Source organism: Centroberyx affinis, unplaced genomic scaffold, assembly GCF_046629955.1.
Source record: "Centroberyx affinis isolate AG114_WGS23_722 - 3 ecotype Tasmania unplaced genomic scaffold, CSIRO-AGI_Caff_v1 ptg004027l_1, whole genome shotgun sequence".
Taxonomy (NCBI): Eukaryota; Metazoa; Chordata; class Actinopteri; order Beryciformes; family Berycidae; genus Centroberyx; species Centroberyx affinis.
The window spans coordinates 47,336-66,814 of record NW_027281828.1 but is presented as its reverse complement, the minus strand read 5'-3'; the positions used below and the strand labels follow the sequence as shown (position 1 = coordinate 66,814).

Genomic DNA, 19,479 nt, shown 5'->3' with positions numbered 1-19,479 from the left:
TCATCAGCTCATTTAATTATATGACAGACATAAAAATACTTTGAGTCACTCATGATATCTCAACATAAAACATGTAAACATGATATCCAGCCTACAGTGAGACGGATAACTCTTCTCCATTGGTAGCAGGTATGGAAACGCCTCCTGGTCACCGGTGGATCAGTTCAGCAGTTTCCCTGCTAATATTCTGGTTCTTCTGGTTCTCCAGTGGTTCCAGTGTCCATACTGGTCCAGCTGTGAAGCCCCACCAGTGTTTCCACCCACACCAGTATCCTGTCATGGTGTACAGGTAGATTCAGTCAGCTCATGTAAAAATCATAGTAGTAAACAGTAATAAGAGCAGTTCCTCTTGTTATTGAGACTCAGAATATGAATGTACATTTATTACACATATTCCATAATGCAGAACGTGTTAATATTTCACATCTTTACGCCATGAAGAGGTGTTGCTATGACGACAAAACAGGACATCATTTACACTTAAAGGTTCCATATTGTTAAATTTTCATGATTTTGACTGAGGAGAAATGTTTTGCAAATAAATGTTTATTAGTTAAAAGTTGAATTAGTGATGAATCTGTACCTCCTTCTGTCTTGTCAGCCTGCAGCCTGTTTCAGCCTCCATCCACCTCCTTTGTCTACCTCCTCCCTCCTCCCACCTCCTCCTGTCAGCCTGCAGCCTGTCTGAGCCTCCTCAGCACCTCCTCTGGGCTGAGGGAGGAGTCCAGTCTGATGAGCTTGTCTCTGGACCTGGAGCCCTGGAAGAGAAAGAAAAAGGAGGTGAAGGGGGCAGGATAACCGGTGTGAAGGAGACAGGAGGCAGGATAAAGGACGTGGAGGAGGCAGGAAGTGAAGGAGTCAGCATAAATAATGTGAAGGAGGCAGGATAAAGGAGGTGAAGGAGACAGGATAAAGGAGATGAAGGAGTCCAGATAAAGGAGGTGAAGGAGGCAGGATAAAGGAGGTGAAGAAGGCAGGATAAAGGAGGTGAGGGAGTCAGGAGGGGAAGGAGTCCGGATAAAGGAGGTGAGGGAGTCAGGAGGTGAAGGAGTCTGGATAAAGGAGGTGAAGGAGACAGGATAAAGGAGGTAAAGGAGGCAGGATAAAAGAGGCAGGATAAAGCATGTGGACAGGATCAAGGAGGTGGAGGAGTCAGCATAAAGAAGGTGAGGGAGTCAGGATAAAGGAGGTGAAGAAGGCAAGATAATGGAGATGAAGGAGGCAGGATAAAGGAGGTGAAGGAGACAGGATAAAGGAGGTGAAGGAGACAGGATAAAGGAGATGAAGGAGACAGGATAAAGGAGGTGAAGGAGACAGTGTTTTTCATCTGAGAGCAGGAACCTTGTCAAGAACCACGTGACTCTTCTTCAGGTCCAGGACGTCGGCCAGGTAGCGGACCAGCTCGGCGTTCGCCTCCCCGTCTGTAGGAGGCGCTGCCACGGCAACGCCCACCGCCTCCGCAGAAACGTCTAGAAGAGTGGATGGAAAACCACGTTACTGTCCGTCTGTCAAAGAGAGAAGTTACTCTTATCTCAGATTCCTGACCAACACTCACAGGCACAGCCCCATATTTCAGATATTTCAGGGATATTGATAGTATTCTCATGATGTCACAGGCATTTGCTACCAATATGGTGCTTTACCACGTGCACAGCTCATTGGCTGTGGCTGTCATTTGATCATAATCACCTATTAATTTAATACAATCACCTGTTATTCTCCTACCAGGATGGCCATGTGCTGATGTAAGAGAATACTATGCATAAATTGGGTACTGACTGTCATTTTTGGCACTGATGGAATCATGTCAGTACTACCAAAATATGTTAAAACACTAAGTGCCCAAGGCCGGTACTTTAATGGTTAAAGAGTAACTAAACACCAAACCCAAATCTCTGTAAAGCCTGACATCTAATGGTAAAAAGCATACTACTGAAATTGCCATCTGCCATTGGCTGATCTTTGGTAGATAGAAGGTGACATCACCTGGCACCATTTCACTAAAATTAACAGCGAGTATCTGAGGATGGACTTTTCCTTTAAGTTGTAGTACTGAGCTATTGTTAGTGATTTAACTTTATTATGTTATTTGCAAAGATGCTCATGGCTGGAAAGCATGCAGCATGAATGTGACCTGTGATTCCGTTGTGTTTGGACCCGGGCTTCACGTGAACCGTTATGGTCACCGCTCCACTTTTGTCTCGAGCCACCGGACCAGACGCTTCCACCACCGCCGGTCCACCGCTAGGCACCTGTCCTTTAACCTGGATCACATTATACAGGGGTTAGTTATAGTTAACTGTCTTTTAACCTGGATCACATCATACAGGGGTTAGTTATAGTTAACTGTCTTTTAACCTGGATCACATCATACAGGGGTTAGTTATAGTTAACTGTCTTTTAACCTGGATCATATTATACAGGGGTTAGTTATAGTTAACTGTCTTTTAACCTGGATCACATTATACAGGGGTTAGTTAACTGTTCTTTAACCTGGATCACATTATACAGGGGTTAGTTAACTGTTCTTTAACCTGGTTCACATTATACAGGGGTTAGTTAACTGTTCTTTAACCTGGATCACATTATACAAGGGTTAGTTAACTGTCCTTTAACCTGGATCACATTATACAGGGGTTAGTTAACTGTCCTTTAACCTGGATCACTATAACTTAGTAACTAACTCCTCCATTATGTATGAACCAGGTTACAGTGTGAACCAAGGACAGTTAACTAACCATCCATAATGTTGAGCAGGTTAAAGGACAGTTAACTATAACTAACCCCTGTATAATGTGAACCAGGTTAAAGAACAGTTAACTAACCCCTGTATATTGTGATCCAGGTTAAAGAACAGTAAACTAACCCCTGTATAATGTGATCCAGGTTAAAGGACAGTTAACTATAACTAACCCCTGTATAATGTGAACCAGGTTAAAGAACAGTTAACTAACCCCTGTATAATGTGAACCAGGTTAAAGAACAGTTAACTAACCCTTGTATAATGTTGACTGCTTTAACCTGGTTCATATAATGCAGGGGTTAGTTAACTGTCCTTTAACGTCTGAACCAGACTGATTACAGGGAACTTTAAACCAGTATGACCTGGTTAACAGTATGGACCGGTTAGTTATAGTTAAGTGTATTAACTCACAGCTTTGTCTTTTTTAGGCATTTGACGTTTTCCAGAATAACCCCGTCGCCAGTGAACACCGGGTACAGACAGACTGGACCGGGAACGGACAGTAAACCGACAGCAGAGCACCGGGACGAAGTCAGAGAAACGGTTTAATCTGAAGTGCTGAAAACAAGGAAATAACCGGATAAAACTGCCGGTTAAACCCAACCGGCCAAACATCTGCCAGTTAGCTGTTAGCTGTCGGCTAGGCAGAGAACACACAAGCTAGTTGCAGACAGTAAACAACAGGACTTCCTGTTTCAAAATAAAATCAACTAACCTCACATAATCAAATGGACTTCCGATAATAATTTTCAAAATAAAAGCCTTATTGACAAACACGTTGCAATGTTATTGAGTAGTTATATTAAGTACCAGAGTGAAAATAAAAAAATACATTTATGGAAGAATATTATTGAATTAAAATAAAATTTTATTTCCCCCCCCAAAATGTCCTTTTCAAAGCATATTCATAGCCATGTATAGGCCTATGCAAGTTACTATATATAGGGCTGCCAAAAATACACAGACTGTATGTCTACTGCTTTGAATAATGCAGCTAAACAGAAACCGATGTGTTTCAGTCAGATTTGTTGTAAAATATAAACAGTAAGACAGTACTGGAAGGTCCAATGTGCTCATTGTTTGTGCAGAATTTAAAAACTGAAGCAATCCTCAAATGTTTAATTTTTTCACAAAAGTTTTCATATAAACATCACTGATACTCATGTAGTAGCAGCAACACTTTTCATTCTCAGTCAATGAGCTTAAAGACTTAGATCCTTTTCTTTGTCCTGTTTAGCTGTTGCTTAACTTCTAAAGTGTCTGTGGTTTCTATAATTTCTGTTTCCCATTTTGTATTGTCTTTCTGCTGACATCATTTTGTAATTAGTTAGCATTTTCTTTGTTTAGCAGTGTGTGGTAAGTGTGGAGCTCAGCGGAGAAGCTGGGAGTGTCTGCAGGCGCTGGCTGGTTTCCCCTCCCTTCCTAACCATCCCGTTCATTAAGGAAAGTTTATAGCCTGCAGACATGCTCACTGAGGCAGCCAGTCGCTGCACTAACTGCCTCTAACAGTCTTACATGAAGGCCTTTTCACAGAATAACCGGACTAACGCAGGTTAAATCCTCCATGGAGAACAGCCAGAGCCAGGAGGCAGAGGACAGCTCGTACCTGTGGTAAGGAAGAGGATTTACCAAAACTACCTGTTTCACCAGAGTGACTCTGCCTGGTTTATTCTGTCTGCTTGTTGCCTTCTGCTGCCTGTAGGGAAGTCCATTCCTAAACAATGTTCAGGCTTTTCTATGTAATGAAGCCGCTGTAAAGCTGGAAGCATTCCAGTTTTACATTCCTGCTGAGTTGGTGAGGGACAGGCTGAGACGTGGCAGAGCTTCACCAGACGAGACCGAACAGACAAGAGGGATGGAAAAGACAGAAACGACAGGAAAGATGGAAAAGACAATAAAGACAGGAAAGACAGGAAAGAGAGTAAAGATGGTAAAGACAGTGCTGTCCTAGAGAGGCTGGCCCTGGGTCAGTACAGGCCTTCTGTTTGACCTCCTGACCAGAACTGTACTGGTTCCAGTTCAGGTTAATGCTGGCTGCTGTGAGAAAGGTTTGGTTCAAACATTATGACAGGGGACAGTCTTCAGGTTTTTGTCTCAACCAATCAATACAGCAGCTCATTTCACTAGTTGATCAATAAAGGATCAGATTCACCTGATCAGTCTGATTCATGGAGACAGCAGCTGTTCCTAATATTTTGTCCACTCATGTTATTTCTTTGTTTCTTCTTTCTCTGTTTTTGGTTCTTTGATTAATTCTAATGTTTTGTGATGTTTTCATCAGGACTTGAAGCCCTTAATAATGTCACAGCACAAAAACCAAATGGTCCTTAACTAAAGTGTACTAGTATTATTATTATTAGTAGTAACAGTATCCTAGTAGTGGTAGCAGTAGCTGTAGTTGTAGTGGTAATAGTAGTAATGGTAGTAGTAGTATCAGTGGTAGTAGTCAGTGGTGGAAAGTAACGAAGTACAATTACTCAAGTACTGTACTGTACAATTTTGAGGTACTTGTACTTTACTTGAGTATTTCCATTTTATGCTATTTTGTACTTATACTCCACTACATTTTAGAGGGAAATATTCACAGCTATAGTTACTAGTTTATTTCACAGCTATAGTTACTAGTTACCTTTCAGATCAATATTTTATATTTAAAACATTTGATCATCTTTATAAAATAACTATGATATAGCATTGTTATGGATTATACTACCCAAAAGTATAGCTAAATTGTTAAGATTAGCTTCACGTTGACAACTTTAAAATGCTGCTTACATGTACATGTATTACTTTGATACTCTAAGTACATTTTGCTGCCAATACTTATGTACTTTTACTTAGTAAGATTTTGAATGCAGGACTTTTACTTGTAATGGAGTATCTTTACATTGTTGTATTGCTACTTTTACTTAAGTAAAAGATCTCAGTACTTCTTCCACCACTGGTAGTATTGGTACTGTGCCTAATGGATTGGTTATTTGTATGATGTTGTTGTAAGGTGGTTGACTGTGGAAGTCCTGATGATTTTTTTTGCTTTAATCATTTTTATAGCTACTTACCTTGCTAGAAGGTTTTTAATTTTTAAATGAACGTCTAAGTAGAGAAATGCTGTTTTGAACTGTGTAGTTTCCAGAGGACTCCTTCTCTGAGACGGAAATGGAGGAAGCGTTACGGCGGTCTGGACGGCAACAAACTGCTGGAGCCCAATAAAGACCCAGATATGAAAGGTCTGTATGTGTGTGTGTGTGTGTGTGTGTGTGTGTGTGTGTGGTGTGTGTGTGTGGGTGTGAGATGTGAACCACCCTGTGATTAGTGGTGTGTTAGGTATTTTCTTGGGGGGAGCTAAACTAAGAGTTTCTGCTCTGTCCAGACGTCACTCATCACCACAGAGCTGCTGATTGGCTGGAGGGGTGGGCTATGGCTCCACCCCTAAATCTATTTTTTAACCTTTATTTTTCAGTTTTTCCCATTCATTTTTACAGTTTAACACATTCACACTGTTACGAAGCCTAGCACTTATTTAGGCTGCGTTCACATCAGTCTGTTCTGATCGGTTTATCTGAACTCTGCAGTGTTTCCTCCTTTAGTTCAGTTGGTTTATCCAGGTGAGAGCAATGACCTTTGAACTCTGGTGGCACCAAATAACGGCACCAAGAGTCTCAGTCCTCTAACAGGAGAACTGCACTGCGGTTCGTTAGGAGTAATTTCAAAGTCCTATTTCAAAGTCAACTTTATTGTCAATTCTGCCATATGTACAGGACATACAGAGGATCGAAATGCTGTTTCTCTCAGATCATGGTGCAGGCAAATACAAGTACAAAACAAAACAATATAAAAAATACTAGGATAAAAAGGTACTAAAAAAGGACTAAGAATTTAAATAATTATAAGTTAACCAACCAACGGCAGGAAACGACCGCAAAGGGCAAACCGATGCTCATATTCAGCTAAATCTTCATGTGTTCTTAACTGGTATGAACACCAGAGAAGGTACTGGACTGGTTTTACTGGTCAGATTGTGGCTTTCCACTTTGGTTATTGGCTGGATTCCGGTCAGCAGCCTGCCACCCGGAGGGCTGCTTTAACTCCTCCCGGCCGGTACGTCACCGTAAACGAGTGCACCCAGCGTGAAACTACTCTGGCCAATCAGTGAGGGTTTAGATTAAGTGGGTGTGGCCTTAACAGAACAGAAAAACAGGACTTGTGATTTGTCAACAGCTCAGAAACTGAAGCCTCTGAGTGATGAACAGTTTGTTTTAGTAACAACAGAAACAACTGACAGCTGAAGGAGTTTCTCTGCTCTTCTCTCTGGCAGAAGACGGACGGATGACAGACAGGAGCCAGCAGAGGAACACTGAGAACCAGGTAGACCTGCCTTAACCTGTCTGTCTCACACACACACACACACACACACACACACACACACACACACACACACACGCTCACGCTCACATCAGTGTGTTCCTCAGTCAAACTCTGATCTGTAGATCAAAGAGTTGGAGGGAAACCTGCCTTCATACCTCCTCCTCCTCCTCCACCTCCTCCTCTTCCTCCTCCTGACAGAAACAGACAGAGGGTCAGACAGTCTTGATGTCTTTAGTCTGAACAGAAAGCTTCAACAGTATAATTCCAGGCAGGATTGTTCAAAACTCTGTGATGGTTTTATTGGTTAGAATTTTTATTTATGGCTCCTGGTGCATAATGAAGTCACCACTAAAACTATCCTGTTATCCAGAAAGTAAATGTAATGGGATTTCAATGTAAAAATATAGGAAAATAGAAACCTTTGTAAATTTTTTGGTGTTTAGATAGGTAACAAGGTGACAGTCATTTTTCATTTCATTGTGACTTTAAGGTCAATTTGTGGAATGTGATCTCTATCTCTCTCTCTCTCTCTCTCTCTCTCTCTCTCTCTCTCTCTCTCTTTCTCTCTCTCTCTCTCTGACTCCTTCCTCTGTCTGTCATGATGTTTGTTTCCAAGAATACGCCGCCCCGCCCCCTGCCCAGGAACCTGATCCAGCACCCAGTCCAGCACCTGGTCCAAAACCCGGTCCAGAGTCCAGTCCAGAGTCCGGTCCAGAGTCCGGTCCAGAGTCCGGTCCAGACTCAAGTCCAGAACCCGGTCCAAAGTCTGGTCCAAAGTCCGGTCCAGAGTCCGGTCCAGGGTCCGGTCCAGAGTCCGGTCCAGAGTCCGGTCCAGAGTCCGGTCCAGAAACCCATCAGCCTTGTCAGTCCTGGATCAGCAGGTACAGCTGTAGGTTCTGGTCCAGGATGTCCAGTGGCTGAAAAGATCAGTTCCGATCTGTTCTGTTGAAACCAGTTCTTTCTGTCTGTCCTGCCTTTATCGTCCTCCACTCTGTAGTATTGTTCTGTCTTTTGGATGCATTGTTTCACTCTGTTCTGGTGTTTAAAAAAATTACTAGACTAGATTGGCCTGATTGAGGTGTTTTAACTAAAGATTTCAAAAATGTTCAAAATTTCAAACTCTGAAACTCTGCTACACGGTAGGTCAAACTGCCACAAAAGCAACACGTGCTACACAACTCCGGCTATCCTTACAAATTACACTAAGGGGCCTGAAGGGGGCGCTATAACTAAAGGACAAAATTTCAAACTCTGAAAGACCATAACTGAACTGCTAGACCAACACTCCAATTTTGGTGAAGCTTGGATTTGATGATACATCTTGTAACTGATTGGCCGATGGGACGCCTGCATCATTCACGGGGGATGACGTTTACTTTTTTTGATTCCCTTTAGCTGGTGCCTCAGTCACCGCTAGTCTTCCTGGTGTCCACAAGACATGTTGCAACACAACTGACATCACTATTATCCTTACTTACATTTTTATTATAATCCTTACCTATTTTTATCTTCTTTTCTTTCTTTTTTAATGAGACATATTACTGTTTTAATTTCTGTCTTGCTTTTGCTTGTATTTTTGATTTTGCTTGAAAATTTTGCTTTTGTTTTTGTAATTGTTTTAATCCTTTTATTTTATGTAAAGCTTTGAGTTGCATTCTGTTTGAATAAAGTTATTATTATTATTATTACAACATAATAAATAAAGTCATACTAACAAGCTGTGCCTGTCTGTGCAGCGGTCCCTCTGTCGGTCAGTAACGGCTGTCTGAAGCCTCCTCTTCCCCAGACGGCGGTGGTCCAACCGGAGGACAGAGGCTTCCCCCCCGCCCAGCCCTGGTTCCCCCCCCAGCAGGGCCCGTCCAAGCGCAGGGCGTAAGTCTGTAACTCACTCTCTGTTCCGGTTAGGAAGCTGTCAGCCAAACCTGCCGTCCGACAGCAGTGACTGTGTTGTTTGTGTTGTTTCAGGGCGGCGGACGTTCTGTTCGACAGCTTCGCCTCAGACGGAAGAATCAACATCAACCAGTTCTTTGAGGTATTTTCTCTCACATGCAGGGACGCAGTGGAGGGCAAACCCACCCGAACTCCCTTCACCCACCTTCTGAGGCTGACATATCTTTATAACACAGATTCATAGAATACATCATCATAAGCAGTAGGGATGGAATGATCTCCTTATCTCATGATACGATTCGATATGTGACATGAGGTTCACGATTCGATACAACCGTGATATGATGTAATAAATAAAAAGTGCCGTGACAACAAAGTCTGACTGTGCAGAATTATGTTTATTTCTGACACACAAATCTTTCTAGCGATGCCACTGGCTGTTAGAATGTAAACAACAATTTAAAAATGTCATTACAAAGTGCAACTAATATAATTTACTACAGCAGAATAAAATGGAGCAAATATCGCAATTCATTTTTCTGCTCCACGATACGTATTGTCACATTTGTGTGTTGCGATATATTGAATTTCGATATATAACTAGTGTCAAACTGATATCCTTTAAGATGTAAAAGCATAAATTAATGATTTTCTGAAATTATGGATTTTTGTTTCTATTGGTGGTTGTTTGCCTCATGATGAACACCAACTGGAGCACACAGTTTACCCACCTTTTTGATTTAACACTACATTCCTGCTATATGTGGTCATTACTGATCTATGTTTAAAGTAATAATCTGCAACTTTTTCATATAAATAAATGTACCATTTTGCTACTCTTTATTGCTGACTGGTATAGCACAACAGCGATTCAACCTATATCTAGGCTTTTATATTTGCTGTTCTAAACACCTATGAGAGGTTTCCCTATTTCCCAGGAAAAATCATCAGACGCACAGAACGTGATGTGTTTTATGTTTACAGAAGCAGCAACAGCTGTTTGTTTGGAAAAAAATATAAGAAGGTAGAAGAAATATAAGAAGCCGCGGTCTATAATGAGTCTCTTTACCACAAAGCAAAGTCGCCAAAATAAAGAAAAACAAGAATCTTGCACATCCTGAATTTTTCCAAGGGGATTAATAAAGTGCTATCTTATCTTAGCTTATCTTATCTTATTATCACTTAACATATACAGTATATGTGTTTTTGCTGTTTTTGAGTTTGTGTTCAGGACTGCTGGGTGAGTTGAGGGTTATGGGTGCGCTTGTTTTCCCTGTCAGGCTGTCTGGAGCTCCGGTCTGCACAGATCAGACCCCCGGCTCAGAGAGTGTTTCTTCCACCTGAGGAAACTGCAGGATGCAGAGGGAACGGTGGACAGATCCTCCTTCCACAGGTCAGAACCTGGTTCATGTCTGTGATCATACAATCCATATGAGGAACGAGAGAATATATTTTATGATCCAGTCAGAAACAGCAGTTCTCAGAGTGCCTTGTACAATGATTTTTTGCTGGAGCCACTGTTCAAATCATTCAGAAATTTGCTATCCCCTTTCATTGCTATGCAGATGACACACTGCTGTATCTCCCACTAAAGCTGATGTTACGGTGGTGTTTTGCTACTATAGGTGTATCACAGGATTCCTCTCTGGTTGTGGTTGTGGTTGTAGTTCTGGTTCTGATTTTAATTGTGGTTATCAATGTTGTTGTGGTTCTCGTTTTGGTACTGGTTGTTGTAGTGGTTGTTTTTCTGATCGTGGTTCTGGTTCTAATGCTGTGGTTCTAGTTACAATTACAATTTCCCATTTGGCAGATGCTTTTATCCAAAGCGACGTACACATGAGATTTTCATACAACACAAGTAAGGATCTAGAAGAGAACGAGAGTAAGTGCCATAAAGCTAAGTTGTAGTCCGACAGGACATAGGTGCCACGAGGCAGTGCATAGAGGCAATGCATAGAGTGCATAGAGGCAGAGGAAGAATTTTCAGTCCATCAGGTGAGAAGGTGTTCGCTAAAGAGCTGGGTCTTTAGCCTTTTCTTAAAGATTGAGAGGGACTCGAATGCGGATCGAATGGAGTTTGAGCGTACATGCTGGGAGCCCTGCCAGTAAGGAGTTGCAGTAGTCAAGGCGTGATATATATATATAGTTCAGGTTCTGATGTTGTGGTTTTGGTTCTAATGCTGTGGTTCTAGTTCAGGTTCTGATGTTGTGGTTCTGGTTCTGATGCTGTTGTGTGTTTTTCCCGCTCTAGGTGCGTCACAGGATTCGTGTCCCTCATCCTGAAAGCTCTGCAGGGACGATTTGTCATTCCAGATTTTTCTACCTTCACTGAAGAGACTCAGAAGTTGTTTTCGAAGTGTCGCCAGCTGTCGTCTGTCCAGGTGAGTTCTGCTCTGACACCTGGAGGTCAGAGGTCAGCCACAACTTCCCCCCACCCTGCCCCATAATCCTTATAAGATTCTAGGGTCAAACATAATGTAGTCGTAACATGAATACAGCAACAGGTGGACTTGTGACCAGATTTCTTTTTTGGTCAAAATCCTGGACCAAAAGAGAAAAGCTGGGTGGATTGACCCTTGAAATGTCTGGATACTGTTGAATCAATGTTTTTGATTAGTGTTTTATTCAAGCAAATTAAACACTGTGGGCTTTATCTTTGGTGCTGACATGGAAATGAAAGCTGTTTAGAGATGATGAACGAAACCTTTGTCCAATCAGGAGAAGGAAAAGGAGGGCATGGACAACGCTAAGTGGGGCGTCTCAGTCTGCACTGTGGATGGACAGAGGTACGTCTGTCAAAATGAATTAAAAGTAAAGCCAGCTGCTCTGCCATCATCTCTCTGTTCATCTATCTTCCTGTCTACCTACCTGTCTGTCCCTCAGGCTGTCTCTGGGTGACTGGGCGGGGTCTCTGGTTCTGGGCGAGGTGTCATGGCCGCTGGTCTACGGCGTGGCGGTGGACCTGCTGGGCTCCGACTTCGTCCACAGATACGTTGGAGTGGAGGAGTTCTCCAGATACGACTCTCCCTTCACCCTCACCAAAACAGGTTCACAACCTCACTATCAACTGACATCATTCTGGTTTAAGACTGTAGAGGGCTCTCAGGTGACATAATGCACCCTGTGGCGGCCATATTGGAGGTTTACAAGGTTCGAGAGAAACACTGAGAACATCATAAAACTTCATCTCAACAAAACTGAACAGTTTATTCAGTACAGTTGCACAGTTAATTTCTGTGCTGTTTTTGACTGAACTGATCATTTCACTGATCCATCTGATTGATTTAATGTTTAGATAATATCAGCTTGTTAGCTAGCTAACCATAGTATCTGGTCAGCTAACCAACACTGTCTTGTTGTCAACACATTTGATCTGCACAATAGCTAATGTTACATAGCTAGCATGTTAAAATTAACATGACCCCTGACCGTTTGACTGACTTTTCTCCCTACAGGAATTCCTCACAGTCCGCTAACGGAGACCGGAGCCATCGTTACTACATCTTTACTACAGGTAACTCACACTCATCCACCCATGCATCCATCCATTTCCTGTTGACGGTGATGTCACTTCCTCTGATACTCTGTTCCGTGTGTCTCCAGCTGGCGGGGAGGCTGTGTGCAGAGGAGGAGGAGAAGTACGACTCAGTAAGTGAAGCAGACGGCAGGTAAAAACTACAAAAGTCCCCCCAGAAACAGACTGACTCTGTTTACTCTCTGTCTGTAGGTGCTGAACGTCGTCCGGAGGCTCTGCAACAAGGAGCACGCCAACTTAAACTGCACCAGGTACTCATACTGCTTAAGGAACTGTAGTAATACTTGGATAAATACTCTGACTTTGAGAAACTCTGGTAGTGGAAAATACTGGTTTAATACTCTCATACAGTAGTGCTCTGGTAAAAATATTAATATTTTGAGAGAGAAATACTCAGGCAAAAGTAGTAATCCTCTGATACAGTAGTACTCTGGTGAAAGTAGTACTTACTGTACTAACTGAAGGTCTAGTTATACTCTCTCTGATTGGTTGGCTGGTTCATTAGTCTAACAAACTGAGGACACAGCAGGTTAATGTGGAGGAGTAAAAGTATTAAATTCTCTAAATGTAAATAGCCTACTGCAGCAATGTACGAGCAAGTCACCTGAAAAATACTGTACTTTTAAGAACAATGCTTGAGTATAAATACTTATGGAGGGCACATCTCTTTTGTGAAGACATACGGCGGAAAGAAAGCGTCACTTCCTCATGTGTTGTTGTGTGTGTGACCGTCAGCTACCAGAGCAGCAGGAAGGCCAGCGTCCGGCTCCACGCCTTGTCCTTCTACCTGCAGGAGAAGAAGGTAAAGATTGTCTCCGCTCCATCAGGACCGACCGGCCCACTCCACCTCCCGCCTGCTCTAACCCATATCCTGTGTTTCAGTGTTTTCCAGAGAAGGCCGACATCAACGCTGCTCTGGATCTGATGCTGCAGGTACAACACCACTGCTCTGCTTTTGAAAGTTATTTATCCTGAGCATGCAGACTCTTCAGCCGTCTCACCCGTGTCTCTAATGCAGTGATTCTCAACCTTTTTCATATCAAGGACCCCTAATTTAGCACACATTAGGGCCACGGACCCCCATTTGATGAGATTTTGAATCTTGAACCCAAACCTGAGAATATTTTTATTGTCAGATATGATTTTGTCCAGAACTGCATGACTATCTGTATTGTAGGTAGAGAGATAACAGTGACACTATGATCAAAACAGTCATTCTTCTACATACTCTAATGGTGTTAACTTCTTGTAAATGAAATAATGGTGAAGTTTAACAATTCATCAATTTGCTGGGGACCTCCTGGAACCCCCTCAAGGACCCCTGGTGGTCCCCGGACCCCACGTTGAGAACCACTGCTCTAATGCGTCTGTATTGTGTCTCTGCTGTCTGACAGTGCGCCTCAACAGAAATCACCTGTGAATCAGGAGCCGCCATGGCCGCATCATTAGCCAATGGGGGCCTTTGCCCGCTGTCAGGTGACCAGGTGCTGTCGCCGGCGGCAACGCGGAGTATGCTGTCCATGATGCAGGTGGCAGGGATGAAGGATTACTCCACTACCTTCCACTACAAGGTCCACACAGACAACTAAACACACACAGTTAAATCACTGCAGTATAAATATAAATAATGTAAATCAATCCAGCATTTCCACTCTGTGAGACTCATCAAACAATGTTCCTTTATTTGGGAGAGAGCGCACCCTTGTGGCAGGATCATGTAACAATATCCCAAATCATGTGTGTGTGTTTGTGTGTGTGTGTGTGTGTGTGTGTGTGTGTGTGTGTGTTGTAGACATCCATACCAGCGGTGTCCAGCAGCCATGGCTCCCTGCTGGCCGTGGTGCCTGGTGTTCTGGGACTGATGGCTTTCTGTCCAGAGTTAGACGCCTCTGGAAACCCCTGGAGGGCCGTCCACTTCTGCCAGGTGAGGCCTCCATCCTGCAGCATCTGATGTAGAAGTGAAGACATGTTATAGATGTAGGTGATGTAGGATGTTGATGATTTCCGGTTCTTTCTAACAGTCAGGATGTTTGTATTTGCAGGAGCTGATATCGACGTTTCAGCTGCACAGTTTTGACATCAGGACTCCGTTCAGGCAGGTTCTGGCCTACCGGCAGTGGAAGGCTGAATCTGAGGTTTGCTCTGCTTCTGCTGCTTTATTCTGATCCCAGACCAGCCTATCTCAGTCTCCACAAGATCAGTATGACTCTCATTCACCAGGCCTCCTCTCCTCTGCAGGGCTACCAGATCATGAACATCCTGCTGGCAGCTTTTAAAGGAGACGTTCAGTCACTCAGAAGGTACCAGAACTCCTCTGCACTGACCTGGGTGGCTTTCCCAAAGCCTGTCGTAGCTCAAAGTGTATCTTGAAGTCATTCTTCAAGATTCATTGCTTTCCTGAAAATACCTAGGGGTGGACTTAGTAATTTGGGGGCCCAATAAGGCAAGCATGGGCCCTTCTGAATCCCAACCCTTTCCCTTTTTACTCCATCCTTTCTATACATTACTTTCAAGTTGGGCTGAGCAAAAGTATGCATGCAAGGGCAGTTTTTTTGTTTTTCAACCCCACATGGGTAGCTTTGCTTTTTTTTTATTTTTTTATTTTTACTTCTCTCTCAACTACTGATGCAGTGGCAAGGAAAATGAGAGACAATTTATTGTTTTGTAGTGTTTTTCAATACATTTCTTTCTTAAATGGATTAAAAATATGTTTATATTAGTTCTATTCTTGTCTTTTGTTTGGCCCTCTGGCTGCTGGGGCCAAAGGCAAGACTGTCCCTGAAAATACCTGCAACTCAAAGTCAAAGTGTTTTTATTGTCATATGTGCAGTATAACACAGGGTCATTCTGAACAATGAAATGCTTGTGACTAGGCTCATAGCAACTTTGTAGCATAAAAATAGTATGTGATATGTCACATGTGTCATTTGTTGATGACAACCTGGCACTAGTCCTGAGATTTCAAGAATTTCATGAAGGCAAGATCCTACACTGCAGACAGAGCCGACTGTAGACAGAACCTAAACTGTTAAAGAGCAACTAAACCCCAAACCCAAATCTGTGTAAAGCCTGACATCTACTGGTAAAAAGCATGTTACTGAAATTGCCATCTGCTATTGGCTGATCTTTGGTGCCAGGTTCTACAGAGTACAGCAGGTGGCGATGCTGCCAGGCGGAGCTGACAGACAGGTGAATGCCTCCTGTCATTTCTCTTCTTCTCTGGTTGTCTGCAGGTACTTCCTGTCTGGGGTGGATGTAAACGCTGTCGACTACGACGGCAGGTCGGCTCTGCATGTGGCGGCCGCCGAGGGTCACGCCGAGGTCATCCGCTTCCTGTTGGAGAACGCCGGAGCAAACCCCGCCCTCAGGGACAGGTGAGGACCAATCGGCTCTAGTTTTATCAGTCTAACCTGACATCAATCAAGGAGGCCTTGGAATGATGGGAATGAGGATCCCAATGTTATTGTTTATTTTTTACAGCTGGACACCTTTGGCTTCGACACTGGGATCTTATTTGTGGATTTCAGCTCACTATTTTATTTTTTATTTATTTAATTAACAGGGACAATTCCCTCCTCTTCCTCTTCTTCTTATTATTATATGACTCTATCTGTCCACAGGTATTTACACAGATGTTGGTTTTGCTCAGAGTGTGTCTTTATGTCTTTATTAGGATCCCCATTAGCACCAGCATAAACATTGGCTGTTCTTCCTGGGGTCCACCACACATACAGTCATACACACTTATACACACTATAACCCCATAAACACAACAAACAGCTCATCTCATTGAATTAACAATCAAGTACATATGGAAGAGAAACAATATTGTCATCCAGACATCAAGCTACAATAATCACAATTCCTCAAGAATAATAGCAAACTTGTAAATCCTTGTCTGAATGACCTTCTTAAATTATATATTTATCCATCCTGCACTTTCACACATGAGAAAACCAAGAAAATAGGGTATTAAAATACATTTCTCAGTCTCTGCCAAGGGGATTTTTACTTTCACCCAGGTATTTCACCCAGAGTGTCTGATGTAGTTCTGTGGTTCCACCAGGTGGGGGAGCTCTCCTCTGCAGGAGGCCAGGAGGCACAACCAGGAAGCTGCAGTCCGCCTGCTGCAGGGGCCGCAGGGGGCCGCCTGACCCGCTCCCATCCACCAACAACACTACACCATACATATCAGTCATATAGACAGTAGACTGCACTTATCAATCTATACATATCAGTCTACATGTAGACAGCAGCCCCAACTCTGGCCTGTTTTCAGCCCCAGGTGAGATTGTGGATTGCCTAATATAAACATTTAAAAATAAAGGACATGAGCAATAGATTTACAGTATGGGTGTGCTCTCCTCCAGCCATGCAATAAAACTGCCAGTCAAGGCTTTGACCTGCTCAATTCCACAAATACCATATAGAGTAGAGCAGTGGTTCTCAACGTGGGGTCTGGGGACCACCAGGGGTCCTTGAGGGGGTTCCAGGGGGTCCCTAGCAAATTGATGAATTGTTAAACTTCACCATTACTTAATTTACAAGAAGTTATCACAATTAGAGAATGTAGAAGAATGACTATTTTGATCATAGTTTCACTGTTATCTCTCTACCTACAATATAAATAGTTTTCTGGACAAAATCATATCTAACAACAAAAATATTCTCAGATTTGGGTCTGAGAGACAAAAACTCATCAAATGGGGGTCCGTGGCTTTAATGTGGACTAAATTAGGGCTCCTTGATATGAAAAAGGTTGAGAATCACTGGAGTAGAGGCCTATTGAAAGACTGAAACTAAATAATAAGGGCAGTTTGAAAGCCAGCTCTGATGGACACCTCCAAAAAATCTGAGGATAACAAGTCTGGGGATGCCGAACCCTCAGCCTCCTGCTAAGACAGTTCAGACCTGTTGGGCCCACTGCTCTGTCACAGACACACAGCAGGCAGGGACAGCAGGAAACACCAAAATATGTAATACTGTCAGTATAAATTAGTTTTGTTTGTTTTTACATGTTCATATACTTTGCAGTATAAAATAAAGAAACATTAAGAAAAGAAAAGAAACTGAACACGTGTCAAGTTTTTTTGTGGTTGTAGTTCTTGGTTGTCAGTGTGAGCCGGATGTGTGTGAACCTGCCAGCACTGGAAAATATTTTAAGTACAACTGATGAAATACAACAGCTGATTCCAAGTGTTGAACTGAGAAATGAAAACGCCACAAAACACAACAGGGGGTTGTTATCTGGACAAGATCTGCTGGTGTGGGACAGTTGGACAGGACAGTGGGGGTGAATGATGGGACAATAACTGGTATTGCTATATATTGTGATTAAAAACAGTAGATTGATGTTTTATTTTCCCCAAAAGGGGGAGCGCTCTAATAAATTATTATATTCATGTTGCAGTCTGAATCCAGAGTTGAAGTGGATTCAGACCAGCAGCACTTTATTTGAGACTCATTTGACTTTATTTATTTTAGATGCTGTTTGGATTTTTATTTGTGTTGTTTAAGACTATCTTTACAGTTTCTATAAGCTAGACCAGCATTTTAGCATGTTGTTTTTTAAGAAAAAAATCTAATATTTCACATACGGTAGACAGTCTTACATTAAAAGGTGTTTTAAAAAGAGAAATGTCTTGTGATTGATATGATAAATTAGTTTTTAAGTAATTGGAATATATTACAGTATTGCTTTTAAGGTTTTCATTGTATTAATAATTATCAAGATAATATCGTATATCAAGATTATTTTGGTGTTGCTCTGAAATGTCTTGGGAAAAACAACAGATCTGTCAAATAATATGAACTATTCCTCTAAACAGCTTTAACAGCCTCTATATATTAAGTATAATTTTGAGGTTCTGGCACTTTACTTGAGTATTTCCATTCTGTGAGACTTTCTATTTTTCCTCCACTACATCTCAGAGGGAAATCTTGTTCTTTTTCCTCCACTACATTTATCTGACGGCTGGAGTTACTAGTTACTTTGCAGAATAAGGTTTTACACGCAAAACATATGATAAACTCATAAAATATGTTGCATTCTTAGAGTTTAAACTCCCCAACAGTATATGGAGCAGTTAGACTGACAACATTAAAATCTCTCTCTGACAGAATGACGACTTTTACTTTTCATACTTCAGTTCATTTCACTGCTAATACTTCTATACTTTTACTTAAGTAAACTTTTGACTGCAGAACTTACTTTTAATGAAGTATTTTCCCATTAAGGTATTGCAACTTTTACTTCAGTTTAAGGATTTGAGTACTTCTTCCACCACTGTTTGGAGCACAACTCTTCATGTATTGATAGTGAATTTCTCTTATATGGCGGCTGTTCCTCAGATCATACCTCAGTAACATGTATATACTGTATTCTGCATTTCTTTGTGAGGGTAAATCCCTTCTCTGCTCCTCTTGTAGGTCTCAATGACAAAGAAAGGGATGTGTGGATGTGTCAACTTTTAATGAAATATAATCCCTTTCTCTGCTCTCTCTCTCTCTCTCTCTCTCTTCCTCTCTCTCTCTCGTATAGTACACACACACACACACACACACACACACACAGCCAGAGGCTACATTTGGCCTGCTCTCTGCATGCAGCTCAGGTTTGCTGTTACATGCTGAGGCGTTCTGAGTCATTATCTTGCTGAGCGCACAGTGGGGCAGCAGGGGCAGGTAGGCACTCATTCACACTCGCTTTAAAAAGAAATGAGAAATAAATAAATGAGAAATAGACCCTAGTATGTACTGACTTAGTAGAGGTTGAGGAAAAAATAGTTTGTGAATTGAGTAGAGCATTTATAGAGATGATTTCCAAAATGCTGTTTATCCATTCTGATAAAAAAAAAAGATTACCTGAAGTTCATTCAATATTCCTTAAACACAGAGGATCCAGGGAGGGAAAGTGTCCTGAAAGTTACCTACTATCTTTAAAAAA

The 19,479-nt window shown here is 42.1% G+C and overlaps 2 protein-coding genes across 2 annotated transcripts; one reads left to right on the top strand and one right to left on the bottom strand.

Moving 5' to 3' along the window:
* cunh15orf40 (chromosome unknown C15orf40 homolog) lies at positions 1–3,409 on the bottom strand. Its single transcript, XM_071542187.1, has 5 exons — positions 3,155–3,409; positions 2,135–2,264; positions 1,342–1,469; positions 584–758; positions 1–273 (listed from the first exon to the last, which is right to left on the bottom strand). Exons 1-4 carry the CDS (start codon positions 3,356–3,358, stop codon positions 669–671), a joined length of 552 nt encoding a protein of 183 aa, XP_071398288.1. The 5' UTR covers positions 3,359–3,409; the 3' UTR covers positions 1–273; positions 584–668.
* An 823-nt stretch (positions 3,410–4,232) lies between these two features.
* On the top strand, positions 4,233–17,543 carry glsl (glutaminase like). Its single transcript, XM_071542165.1, has 21 exons — positions 4,233–4,354; positions 5,870–5,970; positions 7,059–7,108; positions 7,725–7,989; positions 8,845–8,980; positions 9,074–9,140; positions 10,279–10,391; positions 11,250–11,379; positions 11,717–11,784; positions 11,882–12,045; positions 12,454–12,512; positions 12,602–12,646; positions 12,726–12,784; positions 13,269–13,335; positions 13,416–13,466; positions 13,928–14,104; positions 14,326–14,457; positions 14,576–14,668; positions 14,772–14,833; positions 15,767–15,907; positions 16,600–17,543. The coding sequence occupies exons 1-21, from the start codon at positions 4,308–4,310 to the stop codon at positions 16,685–16,687; spliced, it is 2,115 nt and encodes a 704-aa protein (XP_071398266.1). The 5' UTR covers positions 4,233–4,307; the 3' UTR covers positions 16,688–17,543.
* Positions 17,544–19,479: the final 1,936 nt, after the last annotated feature.